Raw genomic sequence first — 13,598 nt, forward strand, 5'->3', positions numbered from 1 at the left:
AAGTGAACAGAATGAGCAACTCATTAAGGTTAATGCATCAGCCTGCACTAGCACCTTTTACTCTATGGCTTGCGGAAAACTGAACTAAAAGCAAACAAAAAGCCCACACCACCCACCCACACGCTGTCATTTCTGTCTGGACTTTGTCCTCCTGGCTTTAATTAATCATATTTCTTAGCATGTTTGCCTTCTTCCTCTCTGCCTCTCTCATACACGCACAGGACTGGAGCTCAGAAGTAAGGACAGCCTTTCATCTCTCACAGTTACAAAGTACACTGCAGAGCAGGGCATCAACATTTGACATGCAAAGACCTGCTGCTCCCTGCCTCTATTCATGATCCCACCAAAGCGAAATAGGCCAGACACCTTGTCAATTCAACTGTGCAACTGAGCTAGCACATGGGAGCAGAACTGAGGGGTGAAAAACAAAAAGGAAGAGGGGAAGAGTGAAACAACTGGGAGGTGAGAGAAAAGGGAAAGTAACTGCTGGGAGCAGGTGGTGATGTCAACAGAGGAGGTTGACAAGAAACAGACAAGTGGCCAAGAGAAGAGGTTTTGGAACAAATTGATAAATTAAACAATAAAGTCCCCAGGACCAGATACTATTCACCTGAAAGCTCTGAAGGAACTCAAATATGAAATGGTAGAACTATTAACTGTGGTATATAACCTACTGCTTAAATCAGCCTCTGTACCACACGACTGGTGGATAGCTAATGTGACACCAATTTTAAAAAAGACTCTGGGGTGATCCTGCCCATTAACTGGCTGAGAAGACTAACTTCAGTACCAGGCAAATTGGTTGAAACTACAGTAAAAAAACCAGAATCATCAGACACAGATGGATTCAATATGTCGGGAAAGAGTCAACACAGCTTTTGTAAAGGGAAATCATGCCTCACCAATCTATTAGAATTCTTTGAGGGGGTCAACAAACATGTGGAAAAGGGTGATCGAGCGGATACAGTGCACTTGGACTTCCCGAAAGCCTTTGACAAGGTTCCTCACCAAATGCTCAAGTAAAATAAGGAGTCATAGGATAAGAGGGAAGGTCTTCTCATGGATCAGTCACAGGTTAAAAGACAGGAAACAAAGGGTAGGAATAAATGGTCAGTTTTCACATTGGAGAAAAGTAAACATCAGGGTCTCCCAAGGATCTGTACTGGGACCAGTGTTGTTCAACATATTCATAAATGGATATGGAAAAAGGGATAAACAGTGAGGTGGCAAAGTTTGCAGATGATATAAGAATTACTAAAGGTAGTTAAGTCCAAAGCAAACTGCAAAGAGTTACAAAGGGATCTCACAAAACTGAATGACTGGGCAACAAAATGGCAGATGAAATTCAAAGTAAAGCACATTGGAAAACAATCCCAACTATACAGACAAAATGATGGGGTTTAAATGAGCTGTTACCACTCAAGAAAGAGATCCTGGAGTCATCATGGATAGTTTTCTGAAAACATCTGTTCAATATGCAGCAGAAGTCAAAAAAGGGGATAGATAAGACAGAAAATATCGTAAAGCCATAGTATGCCCACACCTTGAATACTGCATGCAGTTCTGGTTACCTCATCTCAAAAACAGAGAGATTAGAATTGGAAAAAGTACAGAGAAGGGCAACAAAAATGACATGGGGTATGGAACAGCTTCCATATGAGGAGAGATTAAAAAGACTGGGACTGGTCAGTTTGGAAAAGAAAACTATCAGATATGATAGAGGTCTATAAAATCACGAATGGTGTGGAAAAAGCGAATAAAGCTGTGTTCTTTACCCTTTTACATAACACACGAACCAGGTACCCCTTAATGAAATTAAGTCAGCAGGTTTAAAACACACATAAGGAAGTACTTCTTCACACAACACACAGTCAACCTGTGGAACTTGTTGCCAGGGAATGTTGTGAGGGCCAAAAGCATAACTGGGTTCAAAACAGAGTTACATAACTTCATGGAGGATAGGCCCATCAATGGGTATTAGCCAAAATGGTCAGGGATGCAACCCCATGCTCTGGAGGTCTCTAAACTTCTGACTGCTAGGAGTTGGGACTGGATGACAGTGGATGGATCACTCAATAAATTGCCATGTTCTGTTCACTCCCTCTGAAGCATTTGGCACCAGCCACTGTAGGAAGACAGGATACCGGACTAGACGAACCATTGATCTAACCCAGTATGGCCATTCTCATAATGGAAATAAAGAGAAATAGATATGGAGATGTTTATGCAGTCTCGTCACCACTGGAGTAGCTGTAAGTTTCAGATACACAGTTAGGCACGTCAGCATCTCACAGAAATGTAACTGCATACAGTAACTCCTGTCCCGGTTAACGTTGTTACGTTGCTGATCACTTAGAGAACATGCTCATTTAAAGTTGTGCTATGCTCCCTTATAACGTTGTTTGGCAGCCGCCTGCTTTGTCCACTGCTTGCAGGAAGGAGCTAGGTGGTGGGGGCTTGGAACCCGGGTGGGCCGGCAGCCCCCCTATCAGCTCCCCATTCCCCTAAATTCCCTGTGCGGCAGCCGCCCAGCAGGCTATCAAGTGCCGGCAGTTCAGCTGTCCCTCCCCCCACTGCCGTGTGCTGCTCCTGCCCTCTGCCTTGGAGCTGCTCCCTGGAGCCTCCTGCTCGCTGTGCAGGGGGGTGGGAGCTGATGTCAGGGTGTCCCCCTCCCCCGGCTCCTGTACCCCATCACCACAGAGCGGGGGGGGGGGGGCAGAGGAGGACCTAGGGAGCTTGCTGGCAGCAGCTGCTGTCTCAACTTGCTGATCTGCTTAAAAAAGGCAGTATACTTAGAATGGGGTCAGCGTACTTAAAAGGGCAATGTGCATCTCTCTCACACACATGGTGTTTGTGTGTCTGTCTCTCTCTCGCTCTCTCTCACACACAGACTCACAGTGTGTGTGTGTGTCTGTCTCTCACACACATTCTCTCACCCCCCCCCCCCCGCCCCTTTGGAAAGTGGAGAGAGTGCTGTGCTCCAGCGGGATAGCGTGGGTTCATCATCACGTTCAGTTTCCGCAGGGAATGTTTGCAGTCACTGCCATGCCTCTAGTGTGTCTCCTCCTTCCATTTGTGCTGCCTTGTAGAGTGTGAGGCTACATTAACAACAATGTGTTAACCCTTGTTGGCTTAGCCGAGTGCTAGTTCATCATTTAGCAGCAAGGCATTCCCTGGAAAATATCCCACCCTCTTCCACCCTCTGAGTCCATCACCTCAACCAAGCTTCACAGTCATCATTGCTGTGTACAGTATTAAATTGTTTGTTTAAAACTTACAGTGTGTGTGTGTGTGTGTGTGTGTGTGTGTGTGTGTGTGTGTGTGTGTGTGTGTGTGTGTGTGTGTGTGAGAGACTGACACACACACACAGACTTTTGTCTGGCGAAAAAAAATTCCCTGCAACCTAACTCCTCCCCATTTACATTAATTCTTATGGGGAAATTGGATTCGCTTAACATCATCTCGCTTAAAGTAACATTTTTCAGGAACATAACTGCAACTTTAAGCAAGGAGTTACTGTATTTATGAAACCAAAATTATTTAAAAAACAAAACAAAACTGTCCCTAACCCTTGCTGTCGAGGGTAACTTCGGAAACCCAAATGCACGGTCCAAATTTTCTGGTTTGCTCCCTGGGCTCAGCCACCAATACAGCTAGGAAACAAGCAAGGGGGACAAGAGTATTCTGAGACTCTAACGGCCCTGCCAAACACTACCCATCCTGCCAGGCAGCTTTTCCTAGTGCTCGGATATTTAGTCTCACAGCCTTTCCAATGACCGTAAGACAGTCAAGCCCCCAGGCTTACAGACTCCCGACCCCAAGTGCCTCTTCTGTAGAAGAGACACATAAGGCTGGAAAGCTGAAGTCCTTAGGCTGCATGAGGACGTTTCTCAGTCATCAAGAGTCCACTTGTGTATACCTGTGCTTAGTGCCAGCAGCCACAATGAGATTTTATTTGCTAAACATTGACAATAATGTCATGAACATACGGCTGCTGAATAGGTTATCCTGCAGCTTCTAAGTCACCTGTCTCTGGCTTGAATAACTGACTTGGGGCTATCAAAGAGGGAATTCTTTTCTACCCTAACTGCACAGTTGAATAAACTGTCAATTTTCAACATACAGAAGGTTAATAGTGCTCTGGACTAGAGATGTTATTGATGTGAGAACAAAAGGTGAACAGCCAAGTGACAAAATCTGCAGGTGATGCAAGATTAAGTTAGTCAAGACTACAGAAGACTCTGAGGAACTTCATAAGATCCTAACAAAACTAGGTGATTGGGCCACAGGATAGCAGATTAAATTCATTGCAACAAATGCAAAATAATGTAAATTATTCCTTCCAAATTTAAAGTGAAGTACTCACACCCATTTCTGGTTTCTAAATTAACTGTAAACACTTACGAGAAACAGGCAGCTCAATGAAAGCCTTTGCTCCATACATAGAATCACAGAATATCAGGGTTGGAAGGGACCTCAAGAGGTCATTTAGTCCAACCCCCTGCTCAAAGCAGGACCAATCCCCAGACAGATTTTTACCCCAGTTCCCTAAATGGCCCCCTCAAGGATTGAACTCACAACCCTGGGTTTAGCAGGCCAATGCTCAAACCACTGAGCTATCCGTCCCCCCCATAGCAGCAGTCAAAAAAGCAAATGATGTTAGGGTGCACAAGGAATGAAAACACTGAAAATCTAATGTCATAAATCCATGGTACCCTCTCCCCCATTCTGGAATATTTTGTTGAGCTCTGGTTGCTCATCTAAATAAATAAATACAGTGGGAACAGAGGGCATTCAGGTGACAAAAATGGTCAGAGGCCTGGAGAAGCTTTCATATGAAGACAGATTGAAAAGATTGGGACTTTACTGGATTAGGGGGAAAAAAGACTTAAGGGGGGATATGGTAGAAATACACAAAATAATGAGTGTTATAAAGAGGGTAAATCAGGCACTCCTACTTTACCCTCACTCATAATAGAAGAGAGATTCAATTCAAGTAAAATTCAAAATATTAAAAATCATAACATGGAATCTTTTAGTAATCTTGCTAAGATTGTGGCATAAATGATATCATGTGGCAATGAGTTCCACAGGTTAGCTATGCATTGTAAGAAAAAGTATTATACATCTGAAAGGATGAAACCATCCAATGTTTGTGTGAGCATGTGTCATATCTATATTTATCTATATAAAAATCTTATGTAAGGGATACAAACCCTCCCACTCCAGGTCATAAGGTAACCACTAACTGAGGAAGCAACTTCCCTCATGGGCAGGTTATTCCCTTTTTTTTTTTCCTTCAACCTTCCTCTGAACCAGCTGGTACTAGCCAGTGAAATAGCTGGATAATTGGTCTGATCCAGTATGAAAATTCAGATGTTCCAGCAGATGTGTTGATGCAGCACTTCCCATCCTCCTGCCCCAAACGGCTTAGACATCAACCCCATTTTTACCTCAACCCAACTCTGGAAATTTCTTGCCCTTTGAGATGAAATCTTTACTGCCCAAATCTGCCTGGAAGTCTCAAAAATCACCTCCCATCTTCCTGATTGGGAAAAATCAAGAGCAACAAAGGAGATATCCTCCAGAGCAGCACAGGCTGGTCTTTGCCAGTAAATAGATGGGTTCTTCTTATTAAATTACAACCCACCAAAACAATCGACTCTGCACTTAGAAGAACTCAGCTTCTATCTGTTACCAACAAAGCATTTCACTTCACTGTGAATCACACACTGTCACACTCCTCCCTATCCCCCACAAAAGATACCGTACAAATTGGTGTTGCTGGGCAACATAGGTGCAGTTAGTCATTATTTCAATGAAGTGTTTTTCCTGAATCAGAACAAAAAAATGGGCACTACACCAGCTGGGCAAAAAAAATGGGCACTACACCAGCTGGGATTTCCCCTCATGATGTTGACAGAGATAGGCACTGCCTTGATCCAGTGCTTGGCATGGGGAGAAACATCCCTGAATGCTAGCTAAGCACTTGGTACAACACACAGCAGCAGTTACATCAGAAAATCCTCCCTGCTTCTAAGAGACTTCTGGACATTAAGAGATCTGCACTTGGCATCAGCATATCCTATCTATTGCTCACCACTTCAGAAGATTAGCCTAGTCCTTTGAATGCTACACTAGGGCAAACCCTGACAGATCTAAAGAGCAGTAAACTTAGTTTACAAGTCTCTGCATTATCCACGCCAGATATAAGACTTCATCACACCTGCAGCAGCACTTTGACAGCACTAATACACCACCGAGAATTGACTGGTACAAGGAGTAGCGGTTGCAGTGGGTGATCTGAGGAGAGGAGGTGGTCAGTAGAAATGGATGACAGACAAGTGAGTGGAGAACACAAGATCAGAAGTTATTACGGTTGGGCACCTTGAAGTCAGAGAGAGATGCCATCAGCTCATCCAGTTCTCTTGTGGCTGAAGAAGCAGATATGCGAGTCTGCTGCTGGCTGGAGGTGACTCGCTGTGGGCTGCTCACCTCACCCTGGTTCACAGTGATGGCAGGGCTGATAAAAAACAAAACCAAACCACACACATTACATTTTAACGTGGTGGTGGTGAAAAATCCCAGGCTGACAGCCTCAGCTCTTGGGATTCTGTTTATTCCCAGGACAGCTACAGCAAGGAAAGCAGCACAGCCAGATTCCCCACACTTGGACCCCAAATACGCCTCAACATGCCTTCCAGGAAATCAGCTTTTGTGGCACTTCCAACCCTTTGCTCTCTCTATGAGACTGCCAAAGATGCCAATTAGTGCAGTTGTGGTAGTTTGTGATACGAGCAAGCATCCATTAGGAACTAGACTGAGACCCACCCAATTTATTTTGTCAGATGGTGACAATTTTCAGTCAGCGTAACTGGGTTCAAAACAGAACTAGATACGTTCATGGAGGATAGGTCCATCTGGATTTGAACATGTATCCCCAAATGGTAAAATGACCCATTATACACTTATCTGTTTTTCCACCATTAGCAGCTTCTGACTCAATGGCAGTTGCAGTAAATCTGAGCCCAAAAAAGAAGCAGACATGGCCACAATCTTCAACTTCCTACTTGACCTTCCCCAGTTTGGAGAGAGCAAATCCCCTCATTACCAAGAAAACAGGAGGCCATCTGCCCAGCTAGTACTGCACTCCCCTAGCTGCTGTCATTAAACTGTGTGGAGTCACTAACTCATCTCTGCCCCAATGCCCCCTGCACCCAAGGGAACAGCAGCTGGGTCAGTACTCACACTGGACTTGGCACAGAGCTCTCCAGTTCATCCAAAAGGCTCTCCACACTGGGACGCACATCCTCAATCCCACGCCCTCCGTTCCGCTTTGGCTTCTCTTTTGTAGGGGGTGCTGCCTTCACCCCCAAAGAGCTAGTGCTCTCTGGAACAACATAGTGAGGTCCAGTCCCACTGGGCAGGGAGGGGCTCCTGCTGGCTTCATCTTACAGGAAAAGAAACAAAGAGTCAATAAACCCTCACTTACAGTGGAAAGAGGCAGGTACAATATGGGGAGGGCAAAAAGGAGGATGAACTGGGCAGGGGAGAAAGAGTTACAGGGAGATTTCTACATGGAGGGAGGTGAGAGCTCCAGGCATCAACATACCTAGCACTGACACATGGGTCATCACTTCCTACCTGTTGGGAAGCCACTAGGGGGATTGTGCTGAACAGCGTTCAGTTCTAGGAGTAGTCGGTCCAGTTCTGACAGGTTGCTGCCCAATGAAGAGCTCATCATGGTGGGAGATGGTTCTGCAGACTTCTGCTTGTTGGGGAAACTGGGTTGAGGGAAAAGAGGAGTGTAAAACTGGAGCCACCCCCCTTTGGGGTGAAAGATAAAGCATGGTGGGGTCTGGGGAAAGCTTTGTAACAAGAGCCCCACAGGCACCTTGTCAGGAACCCAAGACATTTAATGTACACACTAAAAATACAATCAATAAATGCACTCAGCATAGTATCAGCTGGTGCTCATTCTTGGAGCACATTAGCAACAAAGCAGCTGATCAGCTGTGTCCTCACTCTGCAATAGCAGCAATGAACAAAGATTTCTATGGCTGCATGTAGCACAGGGTTAACAGACTGCAGATCAGGGATATGCAGAAGAGAAGCAGAACCATTAGCTAGCATAGAAGAAAGTCAGTTGTTTCCACTGACATCACAAAAACAAGAAAGAAATTCCCTCCTTGAGGAAGAGGTGAAGCATGGCTGGTTTAGAGGAAGGGAAGGCAACTGAAGTACATACCCCACCCACCATTCTGCTGTCTAGCCCAGGGATGGGCAAACTTTTTGGGCCGAGGGCCACATCTGGGTGGGGAAATTGTATGCAGGGCTGGGGCAGAGGGTTGGGTGCGGGAGGGAGTGCGGGGTGTAGGAGGGGGTGCGGTGTGCAGGAAGGGGCTCAGGGCAAGAGATTGGGGCAGAGGAAGGGTGTGGACTGCGGGAGGGGGCTCTGGGAAGGGGGTTGGGGTGCAGGAGGGGTGCGGAGTGCAAAGGGGGCTCAGGGCAGGGGTGCAGGAGGGGTGTGGACTGCGGGAGGGGGCTCGAGGCAGGGGTTGGGGTGCAGGAGGGTTGCAGGGTGTACGAGGCGGCTCAGGGCAGGGGTTGGGGTGCAGGAGGGTTGCAGGGTGTACGAGGCGGCTCAGGGCAGGGAGTTGGGGTGCAGGCAGGGAGCTTAGGGCAGGGAGTTGGGGGGCGGGGTGCAGGCGGGGTTCGGGCTCCGGCCCAGCGCCGCTTACCTAAAGCGGCTCCAGGGTGGCAGTGGTGCACACTGGGGCCACGGCAGGCTCCCTGCCTGCCTGCCCTGTCCCCGGCCCCACGCCGCTCCAGGAAGTGCTGCGGGGAGCTGGGGCGGAGGGCTCCACGTGTGCTGCCCTTGCCGCCCCTCCAGGTACCTCCCCTGAAGCTCCCATTGGCCGCGGTTCCCCATTCCCGGCCAATGGGAGCTGTGGGAGGCGCTGCCTGGAGGCAAGGGCAATGCACAAAGCCCTCTGCCCCCCGGTCCGGGGGCCGTAGGGAACAGGGCCGGCTTTAGGCCGATTCAGCCGATTCGGCTGAATTGGGCCCCGCGCCGCAGCTCTCCACCCCGCCCTCAGCTCACTTCCCCCTCCTCCCCTCCCCTGAACGCTCTGCCCCCTGCTCCTCCCCGTCCCCTGCTTCCCGCGAATCAGAGGTTCGCGGGAAGTCTGAAAAGAAGCAGGGGCGGGCAGGCAGCACCAGGTAAACTGGGGTGGCAGGGGTCGCGAGAAGGGCTCCGGGGAGGCGTGGCCCAGTCCGGCCCCGGTTCCGGCCGAGCACGCAGGCCCCAGCGGCTCTGGCCCGGGTCCAGCCCGGCCCCCGTGGCGCGGCGCCGGGCCGGACCCAAGCCTGGCAACCCCGGCCGGAGCGCGGCTCGATTCCTGGGGGCGGGGCTTGCTGCAAGCCCCGCCCCCAGGAATTGGGCCCCGCTCTTGCTAAAGCCGGCCCTGGTAGGGAAGTGGTGCCAGCCGCTTCTGAGAACAGCGCGGGGCCCACGGCGCCACCGGAGGCAGTCCCGCAGGCCGGATCCAAAGCCCTGAGGGGCCGGATTCAGCCCGCAGGCCGTAGTTTGCCCACCACTGGTCTAGCCTCCTTAACTACTAAGTGATAAAACAGCATACAGCAGGGTACATGGTGACAGAAACCCACCAGCAAGGCATAAGGTCTCTCTTTAAGCCCCAATAAACTGCTACACAATCCTTTACCTTCTAGAGTGCTACTCCACTTAAACAATTTTTAATGACCATCATACCACCACATTAAATATGTACATTTAATGTTATTTTAATATAGAACTGTGTGTGATGTTTGTTTTAGATACTACTTATCCCTTAGGGATATTCCACACCCCCACTCCCCATTTTCATACCAATACTTAGCACTTGTAGTGCTTTGCATCTTCAGAGTGCTGTAGACATTAATCTTTGCAACCACTCTGGGAGGGAAATAAGTTTACCACAGTTTATCAGATAGGAAAAACTGAGGCACAGAGAGAAGTGATTTCTTTAATGTCACAAAACAAGTTAGTTTCCAATCTGGATTAGAAATCAACACTTCCTGGCTGCCAGTCCTGTGACCAACAATCACACCCACTATCTATCTCCCTGCCATATCAGAATGGTATTGTTACAGGCTTTAGGACTCCACAAAGCCTACAGTACAAATGACAACCCTGGAGTTCCAGAATACGACCAGTGGCTACCCCCATCTTGAATCTGAAGGTGAAGTCCACCGATGTTGTAACCCCCGTATGCAACGTGTCATCTTGATCCACGCAGCCAGGCTGCACCTCTTGCTGGGACCCGCCAGCCATGCCCCGAGATTAAACAAACAAGGGAAGCTGCAAACTGCTCCATTTTGTGCCATTTGCATGCAGTTCTCATGCCCCTGGCAACTGCCATTACTGCTTGAGTTGGGAAAGGTCTGGGCATCCATGTTTGGGTGTGTCTACACTGCAATGTAGACCAGGATGAGTAGAACTCGGGTTAACAGATCCTGGGTTTGTTAATCTAGGGCTTCAGCATTTGTAACCTCAGGTTAGGAATTGCTGAACCCTGGGTGCCAACCTGGAGCTCCACTGTCTCCACTGCATTACACAGGCCTGAGTCCAGCCACCCAAATCCCAGACTTCCTAGCGCCCTCCCAAAATGTGGCCACTCTAGCCCTTTGTTCATGATGCACTGTGGGAAAACTTGACTATCCACCAAAAATATCAGCCATAGGATTGTGGGATACTTTTGGCAGACTGCCAGAGCAGGAGTCCAGTGGGGCTGCATCAACACAGCAAACCAACAGGGCTTGAACCCTGGGTCCCAGCTTGACTCAGGTTTGGACCTTTCAGCCCTGTAGGGCCCTGGGACCTTGGGTTAGTGCAATCTGTGTGTAGATGGAAGGGGATCACAGCTGAGCCTGAGTCTGAACCCTGGGTTTACATTGCTTACCCTTAGGGTATGTCTACACTGCAATAAAACACCCGCGGCTGGACCATGTCAGCAGACTTGGGCTCGCTTGGCTATAAAACTGCAGTGCAGATGTTCAGGCTCAGGCTTAAGCCTGGGCTCTGGGACCCTGGGGTCCTGGCCCAAGCGTCTACCCTGCAATTTTATAGCCCAAGGCCCACAAACCCCAGTCAGCTGACAGGGGACAGCTGCAGGTGTTTTAGTGCAGCGTAGATATACCTTTAATGGCTTTAACCAGAATGAGGACTGTCAGGCTGCTGCTGTACTAATTCAAGAACCAGCTTTCATTCTGTGATCAGCAGAAAGAACTGATGTGGTTAAAACTTGTCATGGATCAGGAAAAAGTCACAGCTGCAGCAATTTAAAAATACCAGACAGCAGGTGGACTGTGCAGTTTGAGGAGTCTGCTGGAAGCAGCTCTCGGGGTCCTAGAGCTGCAGGGGGAGTTATATTAACTTAAGAAATAACAGCAGCAGAAATTGGAACACTGAAAAAGCTGTCTCCCTGTTCTTGCTACTTTTCCACAGTCTCCTAATATGAGAGTGCGGGCGGTATTTGTGGCCGTAAAGATATATCTAAATAGTTCTGACCTCTCTGAGCACGGAGATTTATAAATTTGCCATGAGCAGTCAGATTGTTCCTTCATTCAAGGTCATTTTATAAGTCAAATCACTTCACATCCAGCCAGTTCACAAGTAACTGAATCATTTCTGTTGGTCATTCCCTGGACGCAGCTTCTATCTCCCCTCTAACAAACTGCATCTAGGATGCTTAACATGGGATACAGGAGACTATCCTTTGCATTTTTATGGAGCTGTTCCTCCATAGAGTCAGAGCAGGCTCAGGTTTACCGTACAGTAACTCCTCACTTAATGTTGTCCCGGTTAACAATGTTTGTTGTTACATTGCTGATCTATTAGGGAACAGGCTGTTACATTGCTGATCTATTAGGGAACAGGCTCGTTTCAAGTTGCGCAATGCTCCCTTATCACGTTGTTTGGCAGCCGCCTGCTTTGTCCACCGCTTGCAGGATTCCCTGGAAGAGCAGCTCCTCCTCTTGGGGATTAGAACCGGAGGGGCTGGCATCTCCCCATCAGCTCCCCTAAATTCCCTGTAAGGTATGAGACTCAGCAGCTGCCCAGCAGCAGTTCAGGTGCTCCCCCGCTGCTCCTGACCTGACCTCTGCCTTGGAGCTGCTCTCGGGAGCTTCCTGCTTGGGGGGGGTGGGAGGGGAAGAGAAGAGGGTGCTGATGTCAGGATGTCCTCCTGCTCCTGCTGCCCCCCACCCCCCCCGCTCCATACCCCTTCTTCACAAAGTGGAGGAGGGGGACAGGGCTCAGGGACAGAAAGGGGGGAGCTTGCTGGAAGCCAATGCTTCCTGTCTGAACTAGTTAAAAGGGCAGCGTACTTGAAGTGGGGGCAGCGTACTTAAAGGGGCAACACACGTCTCTCTCACTCATGCACACACCCCCAAGCACTTTGGAAAGTCAGCACGTGTGCAGCCGTGCCTGTGCTGTCAGGAGGAGGGAGTGGTGCGCTCTAGCTGGATAGCGTGGGTTCATCATCATGTTCAGTGTTTGCAGCCACTGCCCTGCATCTATTGTGTTTCCTCCCTCCTGCCTCAGTCCATGCTGCCTTGTAGAATGTGAGGCTATATTAACAACAGCTTGTTAACCCTTGAGGGCTCAGCCAAGTGCTAGTTCATCATTTAGCAGCAAGGCATTCCCTGGGAAATATCCCACCCTCTTACTCCACCACCTCAACCAAGCTTCACAATCATTCATTGTTGTGTACAATATTAAACTGTTTAAAATGGTTTAAAACTTATACTGCATATGTATATAATGTCTTTTGTCTGGCAAAAAAAATTCCCCCTAACCCCCCCCCCCGCATTTACATTAATTCTTATGGGGAAATTCGATTCACTTAACATCGTTTCTCATAAAGTCGCATTTTTCAGGAACATAACTACAACATTAAGTGAGGAGTTACTGTACAATTGGGAAAACAAACACAGCAAGGTTAAGTGACTTATCCAAGATCAGACAGCAAGTCACGGGCAGAGTTTGAAACAAAAGCCATTTTTTTCTGATTCTCTGCTGCCCTATTCCCTGGATCATGTTGCCTCCTACCCTGCCTATGGAGGGATTAAACCAGCTTTCCCATCTCACAGTCATTTCCACAAGGCTAAATTAACAATGACCTCCATGAAAAAGGAGTTCTCAAAACTCTAGAGAGCCCTGAGCAGTAAAACTGAAACAGGGTGGGTGGGGTCAGTATCTATCCCGCCTCCTATAACTGGAAGCAGAGTCACAGCGCTTATTGCCCACAGCCCACCCCGACCACAATTCAGGCTTCTCATCTCCCTAGGAGGGGCAGGATACCTGTAGACGTGCTCCTCTTCACTGGCACGTGAGGAAGAAGAGCAGACACTCTCTCGGGGAACGGAGGCACTGGAACTTTTGGCACTGGAGCTGTACACAGGAGACTGGGACTGAAGAAATGAGATTTGTATTGGTGACTGAGAACATTGAACAAATGCGTACACTTCAGTGAAGTTAACAGGTCAAATCTTGACAACAAACAGCTGCAGATCAGCCTCAACCCCTATTGCACAAG

General features: G+C 48.4%; 1 protein-coding gene across 1 annotated transcript in view; it reads right to left on the reverse strand.

Annotated features, from left to right (window-relative positions):
• PXN (paxillin) overlaps positions 1–13,598 on the reverse strand; it is a 64,285-nt gene that overhangs the window by 14,384 nt on the left and 36,303 nt on the right. Inside the window, exons 3-6 of the mRNA XM_065417592.1 lie at positions 13,364–13,473; positions 7,645–7,784; positions 7,249–7,450; positions 6,388–6,523 (exon numbers count right to left, since the gene is read on the reverse strand). Coding sequence (XP_065273664.1) covers positions 6,388–6,523; positions 7,249–7,450; positions 7,645–7,784; positions 13,364–13,473 — 588 coding nt within the window. The remainder of the gene's footprint in view (positions 1–6,387; positions 6,524–7,248; positions 7,451–7,644; positions 7,785–13,363; positions 13,474–13,598) is intronic.

The sequence above is a fragment of the Emys orbicularis genome, chromosome 16 (assembly GCF_028017835.1).
Source record: "Emys orbicularis isolate rEmyOrb1 chromosome 16, rEmyOrb1.hap1, whole genome shotgun sequence".
Lineage (NCBI taxonomy): Eukaryota > Metazoa > Chordata > Testudines > Emydidae > Emys > Emys orbicularis.